Consider the following 19,367-nt stretch of genomic DNA (forward strand, 5'->3'; position numbering starts at 1 on the left):
CTCCTGAGTAGCTGGGATTACTGTATTATTAGTAAAGACGGGTTTTCACCATGTTGGTCAGGCTAGTCTTGAACTCCTGGCCTCATGATCTGCCTGCCTCAGTCTCCTAAAGTGCTGGGATTATAGGGGTGAGCCACTGCGCCCAGCCCTTTTTTTTTTTTTTTTTTTTCTTTTTTTGAGACTGAGTCTTGCACTGTGACCCAGGCTAGAGGGCAGTGGTGTGATCTCAGCTCACTGCAACCTCCACCTCCCAGGTTCAAGCAATTCTCCTGCCTCAGCCTCCTGAGTAGCTGGGATTACAGTCACCCGCCACCAGGCCCAGCTAATTTTTTGTATTTTTAGTAGTGTCAGGGGTTTCACTGTGTTGGCCAGGCTGGTCGCGAATGCCTGACCTTGTGATCCACCCACCTTGGCCTCCCGAAGTGCTGAGATTACAGGCGTGAGCCACCACGCCCGGCTAGGAAGTGCTCTATTTAGGGCTCCCGGGTGAATGTGCATCCTAGCCCTGCACTGGCTGGTGGCGGGTCTGTTGATAGCTTCAGGAGAGAAACGATGAAGAGGGATGGGGTTTGGAAACGGGTACATCTGATGTCAGTCCTTATTTATTTATTTATTATTTTACAAGAGGGCATCGCACTGTCACACAGGCTGGAGTGCAGTGGTGTGCTCATAGCTCACTGTAGCCTTGATCTCCTGGGCTCAAGCAATCCTCCTGCCTCAGCTTCCTGTGTAGCTGGGACTCCAGGTGCATGCCACCACGCCTGGGTAAGTTTTAAAGGTTTTGGTAGAGATGGGGTCTCACTATGTTGCTCAGGCTGGTTGTCTCAAGCTCTTGGCTTAAGCATTCCTCCTGCCTTAGGCTCCCAAAGTGCTGGGATTACAGGTGTGAGCCACGGCGCCCGGCCCACCGTCAGTCCTTGGCCAGGCCTTGAAGCAGGTGCCGCGGTTCCTACTCCCGTTCTCCCCTGGCTTGCTTCCAGAGACTCTCCTTCCTCCTCAGGAGGCCACAAGGATTTGTCCAGAACAGCGCTCCCCCACCCGGGCCTGTGTCCGCATAACCTGTGGCATTAAAGCACCCGCGTGCCTAGGCCACACCTCAAGTACTGGATCAGAATAAGGACGATTTTGCTAAATTCTGCAGGTGATTCTGCTGGAATCCGGGCTGAGAACCACCAGTCGATGAGGCAGGATCTTGGGATCTTGGTATGAGTTCCCCAGAAACAGATGCTGAGAATAGGATTCTGCAAGTGGTTTACTTGGACGGTGACCCCAGGAACATTGACCGGGGAGTGGAATGAGACAGGAGGGAAGGGAGTGAGCACAGGGGCATGGGCGACTGGAGCTCAACCTTGCTGGGAACCCGTGGAGCCACGGGGTAACACGCCGCGGATTATCCCCCTGAGGGAGAGGGAGTGGGGGTGTCTATCCACTGCTTCAGGCTGCTTCCAGGGTTTTGATCCTGTGTCCAAGGTCCTTTGTTCTTGCCCCTTTATGTTCTAGAATATTCCCACAGCCATTAAAAAAAGTCCTCAGGCAGAGAGTTGAAGGTGTTCTCAGTAATCTGCCTCTTTGCTTGCAGAGGTGACTGCAGCGGGAACCAGGGCGGGGCACAAACAGCATCTGTTCCTGATGGACAGTAACAACAATCAGAACCACCATGCTTGAAGGGCTCAGGAGGTCCTGGCAATGGGCTACTTACCTGCATTAAGCGGCTCAATCCTCAGAACAGCTCTATGCAGCAGATTATAAGGAGCCCGATTTATAGTTGAGGAAACCAAGGTATGAAGAGGTTGTATCCAAGACTGCATGATGTGGGATCCACAGTTTTTCCCCTAATGCCTACAGCACAGTGGAGAGCAAGCAGGACCGTTTACACTGAACTTTACTGCAGACAAGAGGCCAAAAAAAGGGGACAGACTTCAAAAGGGACAGGCAGCTGGACAATCTGGCTTGCAAAATGTCACTGGCTGGCCTGGCACGGTGGCTTATGCCTGTAATACCAGCACTTTGGGAGGCTGAGGCAGGCGGGTCACTTGAGGTCAGGAGTTTGAGAGCAGCCTGGCCAACATGGCGAAACCCGTCTCTACTAAAAATACAAACATTGTGCATTTTTATAGGCATTTATTACAGGTATTTGGCACGTGCTTGTAGTCCCAGCTACTCAGGAGGCTGAGGCAGAAGAATCGCTTGAACCCAGGAGGCAGAGGTTGCAGTGAGCCAAGATCGCACCACTGCACTTCAGCCTGGGCAACAGAGCGAGACTCCATCTCAAAAAAAAAAAAAAAAAAAAAAAAAAAGTCCCTGGCTGTCCTCTGCTTGCTTCCCTCCCTGGCCCAAGCCAGCCATCAAATGGCAGACAGGCTCTCCCACTCCAACCTCAAAGTCCATATCTAAGGGAGTGTGGCCCAGAGGAAGAGGGGAGTACCCTCTCCTACCTTCTAAATTCTGGCTTCTGTGGAGGGTAGGCCATCTCCCCAGATGACCCACACCAGAGGTGGCCATGCCTTCTAGGGAACCCCATCTCCACCACTCAGCAAGAGGCTTCCCCTTTGGCCTAAAATGGCAACCAGATATAAATGCCACCCCCTGAGCTTACATGAGAGAGACACCTAATTAGAAAGACCATTTCATTCCTTAGTGTACATATGGCTTATTGCCAGTTTGTGGCAGATGTAGGCACCCAGGCATGAGGTGTGATTTAGAGGCCTGGCAGAGACCTCTGCCCTCCAATATCTCCTTAGCCAGTCTGCCACGATGCCCAAATTTCCTGCCACCATTCATCACTCTTCTGCACAAAGGCACGGTCAGCATGTCCTTGTTCAATGCAAATTTGTTACCTAGCCCCTGTAACACATTATATCTGCTAACACCAATTTATCACCCATTTTCACATTAGCAGAGAGCAAGGCATTGAGATAATGGAACTCGGGACAGGTAAATTTTGATGAAGGAGGAGGAAAAGCAGAGAGCGTGTCACTGCCAGTGAGAAATGGCCCAGGAGGGGGGCCGGGAGGTGGGCGGGGCAGGCAGCAAGGGGCCTGGGTGTAGGGGATTGGAGGGGACCAGGCGCAGCTGCAGGAAAATAAAGTCTCCTCCTCGCATAAGCCAGGCTGCAGCATCGTGGCCTGAGCTGGGAAGACCCTCAGAGTCATTTGATATATGACCGAGGCTTTGGGCACTTCCCAGGGTGGAGTGGTCAGGTCTGACCTCGGGAAGTGCTTTTGAAGCCGGAGAGCTTTCTTCAGACTGGCTCTGCGAGCTCCCAGGAGCCTCTCTCTATCTCTGCAACTGCAAATACATCTCCAAAGCCAGGAAGTGCGAGGAGGAGGAGGGGAGGACGCCTAGATGCTAAGAGATGACATGAGATCCTACATGCTTTAGGGTTGCAAGGGGCCTTGGTGAGCTTCTGGTCACTATCCTAGTGGAGACTCTGAGACGTGCACACTTGATCGCCCACTGGCTAGTGGAGGATCTAGGGCTAGAAACTCAGTACGCCCCTACGCCTGGCTCTGTGAGCGAGCCCCACACCACAGGCTGAGTTTATACTCAGATCAGTAAACAAAGAGGAGCCACGGGAGTTTCTGATCAGGGAGGAGCAGAAGACGGGCGTGTGTTGCCAAGCGAAATCCGATCGTTGGGAAGCGGCTGGTGAGGAAGCCCGTGCAGGCACCTGGTGGAACAGAAGGGTCTCCGGTGAGTGCTCATCTCTTCTGTGCTCTGCGGGAGCCAAAGCAGCTTTCGGCCCCCGGGGCTGGTGGCGCCCTGGGAAGTAGCTTGGCTCAGGGGAAGGAGCAGGGACCCCCGCCCGCCGGTCCCCAAAGCCGGTCCTCGGCGTCGCAGCCCCGCACGGCCCCTGGCAGGGCGCACAGCGGGGCTGCGGCCACGAGGTGGCGCCGGCGCGCCTTGGAAGCGCAGCGGCCGCTCCCGGGCCGCCCCAGCGCCGCTCGGCCGCCTCCTCCGAGGAACAATGCGGCGCCTTCGGGCGTAGCGCTGCGCCGGGCCAGACGCCGGACACCAGAGCGCGGGCGGCGGAGTGAGCGGGCGGGCTGCGGGCGCGGGTTGCCCTAGTAGAGAGCCATGGGCGCGGCGCGGCGCGGGGCCGAGGATCGGCGCGGCCCGGTGGCGCTGGGGACCCGGGCGCGGGCCCGGGGCCGCCTCTAGCCGGCACCGAGGGCGCGGGGCCGGGGATGAGGGCGCCCGCCGCGGGGAGCCCGTCTGCGCGCCGCGGCACCGTCCCGCCCAGCGAGCGAACCCGAGCAGGCAGACGCGCGGCCGGCGGTCTGGGGGCGAGCCGCCTCCCGGCCCCCAAAATGTGAAGCGGGGAGGGCGGAGACGCAGAGACGGCCCGGCCGGGCGCCCTCGCCGCCCTCCGGCAGCCGCGCCGCTCCCTCCGCTGCCCTCCCAGGCCCGAGCAGCGAGGCCACCGAGCCGCGCGCTCCCAGCTTCGCTCGGACGCTGCTTCGGCCCGCAGAGGGTTCGTGGCCCGGAAGCGGCGAGAACTGGGCCCAGGACGGTGCGTCCCGCCTCGCCCGCGGCTGCTCGCACCAACAACTTTGAACAATGATCACCGTCAACCCCGATGGGAAGATAATGGTCAGAAGATGCCTGGTCACCCTGAGACCGTTTCGGTAAAGTTCCCTCCTGGTTGGTCTTTTCCCCGGGGGGCGCGGGATGGAAGTGGGCGAGGTCGGTTCCTGCGAGCGTGCAAGTCCCGGTGGCAGAAGGGGAGGTTCGCGCTTCAATCCCTGGTGATCACCAGTGGGGCTGGGCTGGGGAAACGGATGGGGTTGGGGTTCGGGGTGCGGGTGGGGAGGGGTGTGTTATTCGGGGACCTGTCCCGAGTTGGGCAGGGTTGGAGAGGACTCGGGGTGCAGAGGTAAGAATGGGGGCAGAAAACCCCCAGGTTGTGGTCGTGGGCCCAGAAAGTCGCCCCAGCCTGCCCGCCCCATCCCAGCCCCTCGGGGTCCTTCCTCACCCCGCGGACGGTCCTACCCGGGCGGCAAAGTTAGTGTGCGGCGCCTGGGAGCTCCCCCTCCGGTCCCTCCCGTCCCCCCTGTCTGCCCCTAGGTCGGCTACCCCCAACTCCTCCACCTGTGCTACCCTCTCCCCCGACTTTGGTGGCACTGCTCTCCTCCCCACGGGGCTCGGGCCTGGCTCCGACGAGAGGGTCCCGAGATTAGACCGAGGACCCGCTCATCCCGGGATTCGCCCCCGATCGCAGGCGTCGGAGAGGCGGGGGCAGGGGCGGCGCTGCGGGGCTACCGGACGGCTGGAGCCGGGGCTGCGGCGGAGCGTGGCGGGCGGGTGGTGGTGAAGGCGACATGCTTCGGGCGGCCAGCACCTGGGGGCCCAGGCCAGGCAGGGCTGGGGCCGCGCCGGACTCACTGGACCCAGCCAGGGGCCCCCAGGGCCCAGCGGTGCCGGGTCAGCCCCCTCTCCTCCCAGGCACCCGCGGAGCCGGCCCGCAGTTGGGTGGGGAGGGGGCGCTGCCTGGTGGACGCCCGGCGGGGCCCCAAGTGTCACCCCCTGGGTAGCTGGTCAGCGAGGAAGCTAGGGGAGTGACAGCCCCGGCGCAGGGGCCGGGCTCGGGACGCGGCCACAGGTGGGCTCCGGGCGCGGGAGGGAGCCCGCGAAGGCGGAGCTGGCAGGGGCCCTGAACCCTTGCCCTCCAGGTCTCGACCAGAGCCCCAGTCCCACCCAGCCCCACTGTGGTCTCCCTGCCGGCTCCAGACGGGGATGGGGGCGGGGAGACGGTGGCTCATCTGGCGCCCGTCTCCCAGCATACCGGGCCTGCCTGCTGGGCCGAGGAGGCAGCCCCAGGGGACTGCAGGGGTCAGGCTGGACCGCTGCGGTCCAGGGGCCGGGAGGCCCGGAGTGCTGGTGCAGGCCCTGGGCAGTGATGGGGGCGTCGGGAGCTCATGGGAAGCAGGGCGGGAAGCGGGCGTCTCTGTAAAGGGCCTTGCTCCTCCAGGGAAGCCCTTGAATCCCTGAGCTGACTGGGAAGGCTGGAGGGTCCTCGCCCCTTCTCTTTCGACCCCAGGCTGGAGGGTCCTCGCCCCTTCTCTTTCGACCCCATTCAGTTCGCGCCCTCCGGGCGACTGGATGTTTCCTGGCGCAATTGGAAGCAGCCTCGGGACCCCAGTACCACGGACAGCGCTCGCGCCCGAGGGCTGCTTCCCTGTCTCGTCCTGCCCTGGTTTTTTTTCAGGCCCTTACCTGAAGGCAGGACTGGGGGTGGAGCTGCATGGGTCCCCACAGTTGTGTAACTTCACCCCAGGGTCTCCCTGGGCTTCCCGGAGACCCGCAGCCATCAGTGAGTCCCTTCAGTTGAGGTGGGGGGCAGGCTCCAACCACAGCACCCCAGCTTGTTCATCCTCAAAGGCAGGCTGGGGTCCTGTTCTCTCTGGTTTTCCCAGGGCTGCTGGCAGAGTCTTTATTCCATAGGTGCCCCTGGAATGTTGCTTGAGTGGATACATAGATGGCTGAAACCATTCTAACTTGAGTCCACTCCAAATGCCCCCCAGCTGCCTTGGGGGACATTGAATCCCAGGATGGGGGGCTGGCAGAAGGAGATGCAGATGAGGTGTGTTGGGTGACTTCAGGCTAAAGGGGGTAGACACTGTTCTCTTAGCACGGTTGTTGGACCCTGGCAGGCAGCCCAGGTCCCCAGCTCTAAGTACAACTCCCTCACTCCCCTAGCCTCTTCCCCAGGGACTAGAGACATGAGTGGGGGAAGTCTGTCCTTGTCCTCAGATTGAGAGGACAAATAGCTGATTTCCCCTGGGATCTCCCGAGCATGGGACAGCACCTTTCCTGTGCCATGACTGTGGCTGTTGTCTCTAGAGCCTCCTGACTTCCTCCGAGGGACCCCAAGATCTGAGCCCCACCCCCAGGCTTGGTGGAATTCAGTGAGGTGTCCTTCTGCACTGAGGGAAGTGTCCCTTGTGCGGTCTCGCCTACTAAATCATGTCTCCTGTCCTTCCTGTTGAGGGTGTGGTCTTTGAGTCTCTCCTTGGGGAAGCTCCCAAGCACCTCTCTGCTTTGGGGTTCTCCTCCTCTCTGCCCAAATCTCTAACAGCTTCCTTTAAATATGGGCTGGGAATTTTGTTGTGCCTTTTATTTTCTTCTGCAATTTTGTGTTTTCTTTAATGGACCAAATTTTAATTAAATACTGCTCTGCCAGTTTCAAATAATGAAGATTAAAATGCATAAAGCAAGTCTTGCATAAAGACACAAACAAGTGTGGAACTTGAGGGTGGGGAGTGGAGGGGCAAAGCCCGGAGGTCTCTGGCATGACTTGTGGGGCTCTCTCCAGGGAGCCTGACTCCACACAAGAGAGAGTTCCTCACCCTAATCTGGGGTTGGTGGGAGGCCACCCCTCTCAGCTCTGCTGGTTCATCAAGTCCCCTGATAGGTTCAAGGTCCCAGAAAAGCCCCAAGGCTGTGCTGGTGAGCTCAGCTCTCCTGTTTGGGGCCTAGGATTGATGAGGGAAGCAGCAGGACCCTGGGTCTGGACTTGAGGGAGGAAGGGTTCTGTGCCTTGTTCCCTGCTGTCCCCCTGGGGTTACCCCAGAGCCTGGCTCCTGGTGGATAATCAATAACTACGTGTTGAAGGCAGGAACAGGAGTCCTGTTCTGGCCAGCTCTCCCTGCCACCCAGTATGACAGCACACACACCTATATTACATCCCTTGCACAGGTATGAGGACACCCTGGCCAGTCCGTGGTGCAGGCTGATGACCCTGGGTGTGCCTGCCTAGGGGAGATGTGTGTTGGGGGGAGCCTGGACATGGGCCGTGTGACCCTGCCCTGGAGATCTTACCATCTAGTAGTGGAAGTGGTTGGGGGTGTTCAAACAAGCTCGTGACTGCTGCAGCAACGCCTCTGCGTACAGCACTGAAGGCGGCCTGAGTGACTGATAGGGTCCAGGTGGGCTTTGTCTGGACCAATTCCTTGCCCTCTGGCTGGCCTCGGGCCCTGCTGTGTCCACCACTGGTTCTCAAACTTTAGCATGCAGTGGAATCTTCAGGAGACTTTGCTAAAACAGCTTGCTCGCTCCACCCCAGAGCCTCAGATTCAGTAATTTGGGGTCTGGGCCCAGCATTGGCATTTCTAAGGAGTCTCAGGTGATGCCGACTGCTGGTCTGGGGACCACACTTTGAGGACTGCAGCTGTTAATGAACCAGCTCCGCTTGGAGGCTAGAGCCCGCCCGCCTCATGCCTAAGTGTGCGTCATTCTGCCTTGTGGTTTTTCGTGTGGCTCGGGGCCAGCATCTTGTAGTCTAGCTCTCTTTATCCTGTAGTTAGCCTGTAGGCTCCCAGGGGGAGCCCTCCTGGGCCTGGAGCTCAGCCCCCATCCTTTCATTCTCCCTTGCTTCCTTCACTTATGCACTCATTCTTAAAGCATTTGTGCATCTGGTACTTGGTGGAGCACCGGAGCACGATGGCCCTTCCTGCCCTCCTGACCCGCCTCCTTCCTCTCCACAGGCTTTTTGTCCTGGGCATCGGCTTCTTCACTCTCTGCTTCCTGATGACATCTCTGGGAGGCCAGTTCTCGGCCCGGCGCCTGGGGGACTCGCCATTCACCATCCGCACAGAAGGTACCTTGGTGGGGCAAGGAAGTGTGAGATGAATGAGGGTGTTTGTGGGTCAAAGAGGAAGTGCCTCTGAGCCTAGCCCTGTACCTGGCTTTCTGGCCACCCTGTAGGTGGATGTGAGTGGAGGGGGCCTGGGCTTGTGCTGTGTGACCCTGCATGCACTTTGGCTCTGTTCTGGCAGCGGTCATCAGGCTTTCTCTGGCCTGGATTCTCAGGCCAGGCTAGGCCTTTAAGCCAGGGTCTCCCAGGTCTCAGAAGAGGCTGTCAGTGTTGCTTCTTTAGTTGGGTGTCAGGGGTGAGAGGTCTCTGGAGATTACACCTGAACCCTTGAGGCACACATATCCTTGTCTTTGGCCCAGGCTGTGGCCATGTGGGGACGGGCCTGCCCATAGGCTTAAATGTCTTATCTCTAAGCTCTTGGGACACAGGTCCCTCCCAGGCCCCATCACTCCTTGCCCACATGATATTTGCAAGGCAGTGGAATGGAGATCAGAGCATGGGCTTTGGAGGTCTGGCGGGTCTGGGCTTGCATCCTGGTCATCACCTACCAGCTGTGTGCTGTTGGCCGAGTCACCTGGCTTCCCTACAGAGAAGGACAGCAGTGACCTTCTGCAGAGGTTGGATTGAAGGGGCTCACACGTGAACATTACCCAGCATGGTTGGTGCCACATGGCACAAGAGTGACCAACTGGGAGCCCTCCTCCTGAAACTGGGCCCAGCCCCACCTCATCTCACCTAAGGAGGGGTGGGGGTCAGAACTGAGTCCTGCCCACTGTATCATGGGGGTTCTTTTGGTCACTGGTCAAAAGGAGGGACATGGGGTAGTAGGGAAACTGAGGCAAGTGGGTTTCTGGAACTGTTTGAAGGCTGGCTCTGTGAGTTTCCCCTGCTCCTCTGGGGAAGTCTCTCCTTAAGGTCTAGCTTCTTGAACTTGCAGGGCTTGGGTATCTGGCTCCCCTGTTCTCAGCGATGAATATTGTAGACATCCCAAGTTGAATAGGTTGTCATCTGGGTGGGTGCTGAGGGGCTCTTATTATGCCATCTGTCATCTCATCATTAGATTCATTCCTCTGGTTTCACATGCACTTCTTTAAACTTGCAAAAGCTCTCAGAAGGAATCTCATACTTATTAGTCATTCAAGCCTGAGTGTAAGTTAATTTATCCCGTCTCTGACTCGCAGAGATTCCTCAGTCTCTGAGCCTCCAAATTTTCCTCTGGTAAATGGGGATGGTAATACCCACTTCCCAGGCTCATCACGAGGCTGTGCTAAGATAAAGCATGGGAAGGGGCCTCAGCAGCATCTGTCAAACAGCGAACACTCCATCAATACTTAATGGATGTGTCGAGTTGGAAACAGGGGCACTGCAGCAAAGTGTGTTTATGGAAGAGGACCAAGGAGATGCTGGAATGTCTATGTAGGAGAGGCTGAGGACTGAGGTGGGCAGGGGTGGGAGGAGGCAGTCGTGAAGGTGCACCGGAAGGGTGGCTTGAGGGAGGGCTGGTGGGAAAAGTGGTGCATGGGAAGTTGGAGTATAGACAGAGATTCATAAAGTACCTGGGTGCCACCCCTGGAAAGGGGGTGTGCCTATCTGGGTGGGCTGCTACAGAGGCCTTGAGGAAACTGAACCTCCAGAATGGTCAGGGGTCTAAGAGGTGGGAATTAGGGGTCGGGGAGAGGAGGGGTTTTTGGCTGGGCTCTGGTTTTTATGCCTATCTCCCTAAGGGGGTTGGAGAGTCAAGGTAACTCACCTACCCCATGGCTCTTGCCCCATCTGGGCGGGATCAGGCTCAGTGGTCCAGAGTACAAGGGGTGTGGGAGCCCTGCTGTGCTCCATGCTGTGCAGTTTTGCTTGGGTATGGGAGTGGGAGTCCAACCCTAGCTGCAGGTCTGGGTCTAAAGATGGATGGAACCACATAGGGGAGAGCACTTGCCCAAGGTCATACAATTGGACTAGAGGTGTGTGTGCATATGTGTGTACATGTGCATGTGTGTGCATGTGTGTGTGCATGTGCATGTGTGTGCATGTGCATGGGCTTAAACTTTTTAATGGGGTATAATATACACAAATGAACAATCCATGCAACTAACAACCCAGATCAAGGAACAGAACATGATCAGCCCCCAAGTGTTCCCATGCCACTTCACAGTCATTACTCACCCAAAGATAGTCATGACCTGACTTCTGATCGCATAGAAGAGTTCTGCCTGTTTTTTGGACTTCGTGAGCGTGGAATCGTTTTGGGAGTTGATATGGTTTGGCTGTGTCCCCACCCAAATCTCATCTTGAATTGTAGTTCCCATAATCTCCACTTCTTGTGGAGTGGACCCTATGGGAGGTAATTGAATCACGGGGGTGGTTTACCTCCATGCTGTTCTTGTGATAGTGAGTGAGTTCTCACAAGATCTGATGGTTTTATAAGGGGCTTTTTCCCTTTTGCTTGGTACTTCCCCTTCCTGCTGCCATGTGAAGAAGGACATGTTTGCTTCCCCTTCCGCCATGATTGTAAGTTTCCTGAGGCCTCCCCAGCCATGCTGGACTCTGAGTCAATTAAACCTTTTTCCTCTATAAATTACCCAGTCTTGGCTATGTCTTTAGTAGCAACGTTGAGAATGAACTAATACAGGAGTAGTCTTTTTTGTGTGGATTTTCTCTCAATAGTACATGTGTGAGACTCACTATCTTGTATGTGGTTGCATACATATCATGTATGTCACTTGCACTTTTGCACTGTTTTTTATTTTTATTTTTATTTTTTTGCTGTGTAGCCTTCCATTGTGTGAGTACAACACCATTTTTTTAATATACTTTAAGTTCTAGGGTACATGTACACAATATGCAGGTTTGTTACATATGTGTACATGTGCCATGTTGGTGTGCTGCACCCATTAACTCGTCATTTACATTAGGTATATCTCCTAATGCTATCCCTCCCCCCTCCCCACAATAGGCCCCGGTGTGTGATGTTCCCCTTCCTGTGTCCAAGTGATCTCATTGTTCAATTCCCACCCATGAGTGAGAACATGCGTACACCACCATATTTTTATCCATCCGATCATTGGTGGGCATTTGGTTGTTTCCAGTTTTGGGCTTTTGCGAACAGTGCTGCTATGAATATTTTAGTGCACGTCTTTTGGTAAACACATGTAGGCATTTCTGTTGGGTATACCTAGGAGTGGAGATTCTACATGTTGTAACGTTGGTTCTCAGACCAAGTTTATCCAAGCCAGTCTTTTCACATTTCCCAGGCCTCAGAAGCTGAGTGCCTGGAATACAGAACTGAAGTCTGGGAGAAGGAGGAGAAAAAGGGGCCGCTGAGAACCTGGGAGAGCTGACCCTGATTCACTTTAGATCCCGATTTGCAGTGTTCCCCGTGATTTCTTTCATACCCTTGGATCAAGCTAATTTGCTTGGGCAGACCCAAGGCAGGGACTCGGGCGGGGAAAGCAGTTTGCAATGTGGGTTTAACATCCTGATCCTGCAAGAGAAGCCCCTCAAACTACATCCCCACACAGTGCCTGGGGCAGCCCTGCCGAAAATCAAGGAGGTGCCAGCATTTCCACCTAGGAGATGCCTGAGGGAAGGATTAGGACTTCAAGGGAGGTGCTTGGCAGATTGCTTGGCTGAATCAGGCCTGGGAAGGGATCTTGGAAGTTCTGGGCTAGGGTTGGGTTGTTGGATAATGCACATTTTGTTACGTAAAAGAAATCTGTGGAGTCTAGACAACCCCAGAGCAGAATCAGGAGGAGGAAACCCTCTAAGGCCCTGCTATTTAGAAAAAAAAAAAAAAAAAAAAATCATTGCATTGGTCACCAAAACAATCTGTGTACAAATGGGAAAAACCATCTCTCCTCCCCATCAAACCAGTGACAAGTGACAGAAGTGACAGAAGTGGGGTCCCACATAGACTGTGGCTGCGAAGGGGGAGGGAGGAGAAGGCTTTTCTTGAAAAGAAGAGCAGGGCGTCATTCAGCCTCTTGTGGACTGTGGTCTATGTGCGGGGCCTCCAGATTCTCCTCTGTGCCTCTTTATACTTCATGATAAACTCTGCGTACTTTGGGGGATGAAATGTGACTGACATCTCTTTCTGTATTCTGCACACTCATCTGAAAGATTCGAGAGAGGAGGCTGCATGGGGAATCATGACCCAGAGGAGATCTGACTTCATTCCCTCTTGCTGCATTTGGGCCAGGCCTGGACCCTGGGGAGGGCTTTCCGGCATTGCCCCCTCCCAGGCAGCTCTGCCCCACTTCCCACCCCAGGCCCTCTTCCTGTCTCCTGCCCTTCCAGCCCTTCTCTCCTAGGCCTCCTTCCCCATGTGGCTGCAGATAGGGCTGTGGGGCTGTTTCCTGCCCTCTGACTTGTCTTGAAGAAGTAGTGGTAGGAGTCTGGGCGTGGTGGCTCAAGCTTGTAAGCCCAACACTTTGGGAGGCTGAGGCAGGTGGATCACCTGAGGTCAGGAGTTCGAGACCAGCCTGGCTAACATGGTGAAACCCGTTTCTACTAAAAATACCAAAATTAGCAGGCTGTGGTGGCACATGCTGTAATCCCAGCTCCTCAGGAGGCTGAGGCAGGAGAATTGCTTGAACCTGGGAGGAGGAGGCTGCAGTGAACCGAGATTGCGCCACTGCACTCCAGCCTACGTGACAGAGCAGGACTCCGTCTTGGGTTTAAACAACAACAACAACAACAAAAAGTAGTGGTAGGAGGCTGTGTTTTGGGAGGGGTCTGTAGGTTGGAAGTCCATGGCACAGCTGCATGTGTCTACTGCACCCTGCCAGACCTCCCAGGCCTCCTCCAGGAATTGAACCTGAGGAAGGCTCCCTGGCTCTGTGGATGGTTCTGGCTCTGGCCCTTGGTGCTAAGGGGCCCTGGGGCTCTTCTCTCAGGCTCAATGGATGGGGGGCCAGGGCCCAGAGGTCTGAGGGAGAGCCTGATGTGGCCTCCCACGGCCTGTCCTTGTCTTCTCTGCTGCCCGGAGCCCAGAGCGCCCGTGGCCTCAGCTGGTTTCTGCGGTGAGCAAGTCCAGTGAGACAAACGTGCACATTTCTCCAGCTGCACAAACACCCAGTCACAGCTCCCTTCTCAGTGCCAGGGAGGTCTCTGCTTTCTGGAGAGATGGGGGCTCATTCAATTTCCAATGGCAAAGTGGGGGGATGGGGACAAGAAAAAGGGGACGAAGGAGGATGAGAGAAACAGAGAGAGACACAGAGCGTCTGGGGAGGGAATGGAGCCTCCGTGGGTAATAAACACACCCCGTCGGTAGATGAGAGGATCTATTTGTATCTCCCAGCGTCCCAGCTTTCCTTATTTATATGGAAATATGGAGGGAACATGTGCCTGTTCTGAGATGTATCACTGGGGCCTCACATTAAATATATTTCAATTTAGCTGACGCCAAGAGTGGTGAAGTGACTCGGGGGAAGCGATGTCAGCTGGCTCTGCTGACAGTCCCAGGGCCAGTGGTGGCTTTTAGGGGAGTGGGTCACTGGGGGAAGGTCGGCCTAACCTGCTTCCCTCCTGGGTACCCACCCCCTGCCTTGTCTTTGGGCATTTTTAGAGTAGAAAATGTGCCTGGTACCCCAAGGGCTCGTTGGGAAGGGGCAGCGCTATCTCCCCAGGTCTCAGTGCTTTCTGGAGTTCCATGCCATCTGCAGAAGATGGGAGCAGCTCCTGAGCCCCTGGAACTGGGGGGTGGGACTCTTGCTGCCTTGGTCCAGGTGGGGCTTGAAGAACTATAGATGGGGGATCTGGCTCTGTGGGCATGGTCATCGTGAAACCCAGGCTGCAATGACCCATGCCTCTGTATGCCCTCAGGGTTTTCGTTTGTTTGTTTGAGAGAAGGTCTCGCTCTGTTGCCCAGGCGGGAGTGCAGTGTAGCTCACTGCAGCCTCAATCTCATGGGCTCCAGCAATCCTCCCACCTCAGCCCTGAAAGTAGCTGGGATTACAGGCACATGCCACCATGCCTGGCTGATCTTTGTATTTTTTATTGAAAAGGGTTTTGCCATGTTGCCCAGGCTGGTCTTGAACTCCCGAGCTCAAGCGATCCATCCACCTTGACCGCCCCAAGTGCTGAGATTATAGGCATGAGCCACTGCGCCTGGCCTGCTGCCAGCTTTTATAGGAGTGATTCTTTCTTTTCCCATTTCTCGAATCTCTGGAGGCAATTAGGGGAAGTCAGAAACGGAAGTCAGGGTGATAGGGACTCAGAGCTCCATGAGCCCAGCCCCCTCGTTTTACATGAGAGTAAATTGAGGCCAAGAGAAGAACGGTGACCTGCGCACCTGTCTGGTCCGTGGCAGAGCAGGCCTGGAGTCCAGGCTTCTGCCACACCCCTCTGGACCAGGCCCATGCCACCATGCTGCTGCTGCAGCCTCTGCTTTGTCGACTGTCAGGGGCCCCTGCAGCTCTAGGCCAGACCTCATAGTTTTTGGCCCATCAACTGTTTTTCAGCCTGTGCAATGGGGCTGGGAGCGTGGGGTGTAGGTGGGGAGCTGTGACCGTGAGGTTTGTGGGAGGGGCTCAGGCGATGGGCAGGAGCAGAGGAAGCTTGGGGTGGGCTTGGAGAGTGGGACCGGTACAGCAGCAGACAGGGTGCCAGGCCTGAGGCACTCCAGGGAACACAGCATCACCCCAAAAGCCATGCTGTGGGCTCAGCACTAGCGGGGTGCTGCATCTGCAGGAGCGAGCTACTGACCAGGCTCTGTGGTCAGTCAGCGGAGTGCTCTGGCCACAGCACCGCTACGGCATCCCAGCTGTGGTCTGTTATTCCTTTTTTCATCTTAGTCCTTTGGGGAAAGGATACTCCAGCCTGAGCTGTGAGCGACAGCCCACCAGGGCTGCCCAGTGAGGCCAGGCAGGCTGTGTACTGCACGACTCCATGATACCCTTCAAGTGGTCACAATACCAGTGGTGCCCCGTGGACTTGTGGAAAGCAGTGGCCAGGCAGGTCATCTGAGTCCTCCAGTTTTTTTAGCTGAAATGATGGGAATCTTTTCATTTACTCTGTGCTACAAGCACTGGTTGCAAGCTCGGTATTGAATTTGGATGGTGGGCTTGGGCAGGCATCTCTGAAATGAGAGTGATCTGAAAATGTAAACCATTGCCCCCACCTCTGGGAAGCTCAAAGAGAGAGCGAGCCATCTATATCCTGTTTTCATCCCACTACTTTGGAGAAGGACTACTCCAGCCCAAGCTATGAGTGATGGCTCACCAGAGCTGCCCAGATTAACCGATTGAGTGTGTGAGTGCGTGGGGAGGGCCTGAGAGGCTGGAGGGACCTGAGTTAGTGTCATTTCATGCTAGTGTGAAATTGCCCGCTCCCAGCTGAATTTTTGAAAATCCACTCTGTTTTCCGTAGAGAGACTTGTGGGGAGGTCCTTTGCTGCTTCAGCTCTTGGGGTGGGGAGGAAATATGCCCATTTTCTCCAATGCCCAACCCCATCCGTGAGCCTTCCTGGGCATCTCTGCCTCTCTCTCCTCCTTTTCTTCTGCCCCCCACTTCCCCCCTGCTCCCATTCATGCCTATTCTTCAGAGCCAGGAGCCCTGTGTCTTTAAGGAAATTGCAGCTTCTCCTGTTTTGCAGCCCTAGCCTGGCGGGCATTTCCACGAGGTGTGAGTGGCCCCTCCCCAGCTCCTGTGGCCTCCCTTCTGACCTCAGGCGGGTTCACCTGGCAGGGGAGCCCCACCAGGGGGTGACTTATATCAGGGTGGGAACGCGGCAGCAGTGGCTGGGCCGGCCGGAGCCAGGGAAGAAGGACAGAAGCAAAGCAGAAATGTGACAGCAGCCGCGGTGATGCAGAGGCTGCCGGCTGCCCCTGCTCAGCTCACAGCCTCTAGTTCCTTCTCTCCTCTCCCTGCTCCGCCTCTTCTCAGTGGCCTCTCTCTTGTCACCTTCCTGGTGCTGTGATGTTGGTCTGCAGATGGGGCCTGTTATTCTTGCCTTGAGACGGGATTGCTGAAGCTCAGAGCCATTCAGTGACTGCCCCGGTCACACGGGGGTCAGCAGGCAGAGGCCCCAGGCCCCTTGCCCTCCCCAGGTGGGGTGACTGTAGTGTGCTCTACTTGGTCTCGGGGCTCCCTGGCAGGGCTGAGCTTGGGCGCCCTGGTGGTAACATTCTCGGCAGTGCAGCTTTCCCCAGCTTCCCCAGCTTCCCCAGCTTCCCCGTCTCTCTTCCTCACTCTCCTGCCGAGGTTTCCATTAGCTCCCGTTTAAACTACTCACCCTCAAACCCTTGTCCCAGGCTCTGCTTCTGGGGAGCCCAACCCATGGCATCCTCCACTGGGCCCCTGGGCTGGCAGCCTGAGTGTCAAAGGTTCGCGTCCCCAGGTGACTTGGCTCCTTTTTGGGGAGTGATTTCAAGCCCAACCCATAGGGGTTTGGGAGGAGCTGAGTTGGGGATTTTAGTGCCTGGAGCCCAGCACCCTATGGACTGTGTGGAGGGGCAATGTGAAGCCTTCAGATTTAATTTAAAAGGAAGGCGAGAGCTCGCTCCTGCACACTGGCACGTGCAGCGCTAATGATCGGGAATGATTAGAAAGGAAGCCGTGGAGGATTGCAGTCTGGCTGATGGGATCTTGGTCGAAATGCCTCATTTTCATTTAATTTTCTTCTTCACAAGGTCTCCCCTGCCCAGGCTGGGAGCAGAGGGAAGAGCAGGCGCCTCAGCCCCAGGGAACCTGCCCTTGTCAGTTGATCTTTGAGAACCCAAAGACCAGCTGGAGATTCAGAACACATGCATTAGGGTTTCCTACAGGAGGGTCCAGGGAAGAGGGATGGGGAAGAGATGGGGTTAGGGCCCAGAGGCCGGGCAGGAGAAGGAGGGCTGGGGAAGCAACAGGGCCCTGGGCCCCTGAACACAGGCTCCCAGCTTCCCTGCATGTCCGGATCCGTGAGGAGCAAGGAAAGTGCAGATTCCTGGGCCCCGGACCCTAGACAGTTGAATTGGCAAATCTAGACCAAGGCCCAGAAATCTGAATTTTAACAGCCTGGCTAGAAGATTCAGATGCTGCCGGGTGATTGGCCGCACTGCTAGGAACCCTGATCTAGAAGTCCTGCCTGGAGCTTGCTGTTTGGGGGCTCTGGAGCTTCTGTCCCAATGCTGGGCCTTCTCTGCCATCTCACAGATATGAGGGTTGTTGGGCCCCAGGAGACCTCAAAGATTACATCTAAAGCTCCATTTTACAGTTGACAAAATTGAGGCCCAGAGGGCTTAGGAAATGATCCCAATGTCACATGGCTGGTGGGGACAGGGCTGCCCAGGGCTCTCACTCCACCACGATGCTGTTCTCTGCACCGCAAAACAATGCAGCAAAGGGGTCAGGAGCGCCTGGGAAGATAGGGCTGAGGCTGGGGTCTGGTGTTGGTGCTGGGGGGTTTTGGGGCCAGCTTTGTCTGAGCTGCCCCAGCCTGGACACCAGGTGGCCTCAGGTGGCCTCCAGGCTGCTCGGGCCTCCCCTAACCATACCCATACTCTGCCCACAGTGATGGGGGGCCCCGAGTCCCGCGGCGTCCTGCGCAAGATGAGCGACCTGCTGGAGCTGATGGTGAAGCGCATGGACGCACTGGCCAGGCTGGAGAACGTCAGTGAGCTGCACCGGGCTGGCGGCGACCTGCACTTTCCCGCAGACAGGTGAGGGGATGTGGGGAGGAGGCACGCGGAGCAGGGGAGCGGTGGCACCTGCCACTCTGCCCGGGATGCTGTCCGTCATCTCCTTTTGTGAATCTGGAGAAGATTTTGACTATATGGTAATTCAGCCCAGAGCGCACTTCTACCACCCAAATTTAACAACTGTTAACATTTTGTCGCGTTTGTGGCCTGTTTTCCTCTTTAAATAAAACATCACAGATGAAAACTGAAGGGCCTTTTAACGACTCCTCCCTAGAGACAAGTGCCTCCCTGAATTTGCTGTGAGTTTTTCCAGTCCATTCCAAGCACATTTGCACATATGTTTAATACACACCCACATTATAAATGCATAGTGTGTGATTTTAACAAATTCCATGTAAGTGGCATCTCACAGGACGTATTCCACTGCCTTTTTTTTTTTTTGAGATGGAGTCTCACTCTGTCACCCAGGCTAGAGAGTGCAATGGCATAGTCTCCGCCCACTGCAACCTCCGTCTCCCAGGTTCAAGCAGTTCTCCTGCCTCAGCCTCCCAAGTAGCTGGGACTACAGGTGCATGCCACCACACCTGACTAATTTTTGTGTTTTTAGTAGAGACAGGGTTTTACTATGTTGGCGAGGCTCGTCTCGAACTCCTAACCTCGTGATCCACCCACTTTGGCCTCCCAAAGTTGGGATTACATCTACTGCCTTTTAAATATTAAAAAAAAATTTGTTTTTGAGACAGTCTTACTCTGGGCTGGAGTTAAGTGACATGATCTTGGCTCACTGCAACCTCTGCCTCCCAGGTTCAAGTGATTCTCGTGACTCAGCCTCCTGAGTAGCTGGGATTACAGGAGTGCACCACCACACCAGTTAGTTTTTCTGTTCTTTTTAGTAGAGATGGGGTTTCACCATGTTGGCCAGGCTGGTCTCCAAACTCCTGACCTCGGGTGATCCACCCGTCTCAGCTTCCCAAAGTGCTGAGATTACAGGCATGAGCCACCCAGCCTTTTTTAAAAATATTGTTTTTGTGATGATTTTGAACTCTGTGTTGAGGGCATGTTACTAATGTACCCCTGGCCATTTTTGCCAAGTAGAACTTTCTGGTTTATTTATTCTAAATATTCTCCTACTCCGGCCAGGATGTCTGAGAGCCCCA

The 19,367-nt window shown here is 55.7% G+C and overlaps 1 protein-coding gene across 2 annotated transcripts in view; it reads left to right on the forward strand.

The window, feature by feature from the left end:
• Positions 1–4,041: 4,041 nt before the first annotated feature.
• Positions 4,042–19,367, forward strand: part of MGAT5B (alpha-1,6-mannosylglycoprotein 6-beta-N-acetylglucosaminyltransferase B) — an 82,916-nt gene continuing 67,590 nt past the window's right edge. Inside the window, exons 1-3 of one of the 2 annotated variants that reach the window (XM_010387500.2) lie at positions 4,042–4,628; positions 8,487–8,599; positions 18,084–18,231. In XM_010387500.2, coding sequence (XP_010385802.2) covers positions 4,561–4,628; positions 8,487–8,599; positions 18,084–18,231 — 329 coding nt within the window. In that variant the 5' untranslated portion in view covers positions 4,042–4,560. Of the gene's footprint in view, positions 4,629–8,385; positions 8,600–18,083; positions 18,232–19,367 lie in introns of those variants that run through there. The other variant, XM_010387498.2, reaches the window with a different exon arrangement.

The sequence above is a fragment of the Rhinopithecus roxellana genome, chromosome 19, assembly GCF_007565055.1.
Source record: "Rhinopithecus roxellana isolate Shanxi Qingling chromosome 19, ASM756505v1, whole genome shotgun sequence".
NCBI classification, from domain to species: Eukaryota; Metazoa; Chordata; class Mammalia; order Primates; family Cercopithecidae; genus Rhinopithecus; species Rhinopithecus roxellana.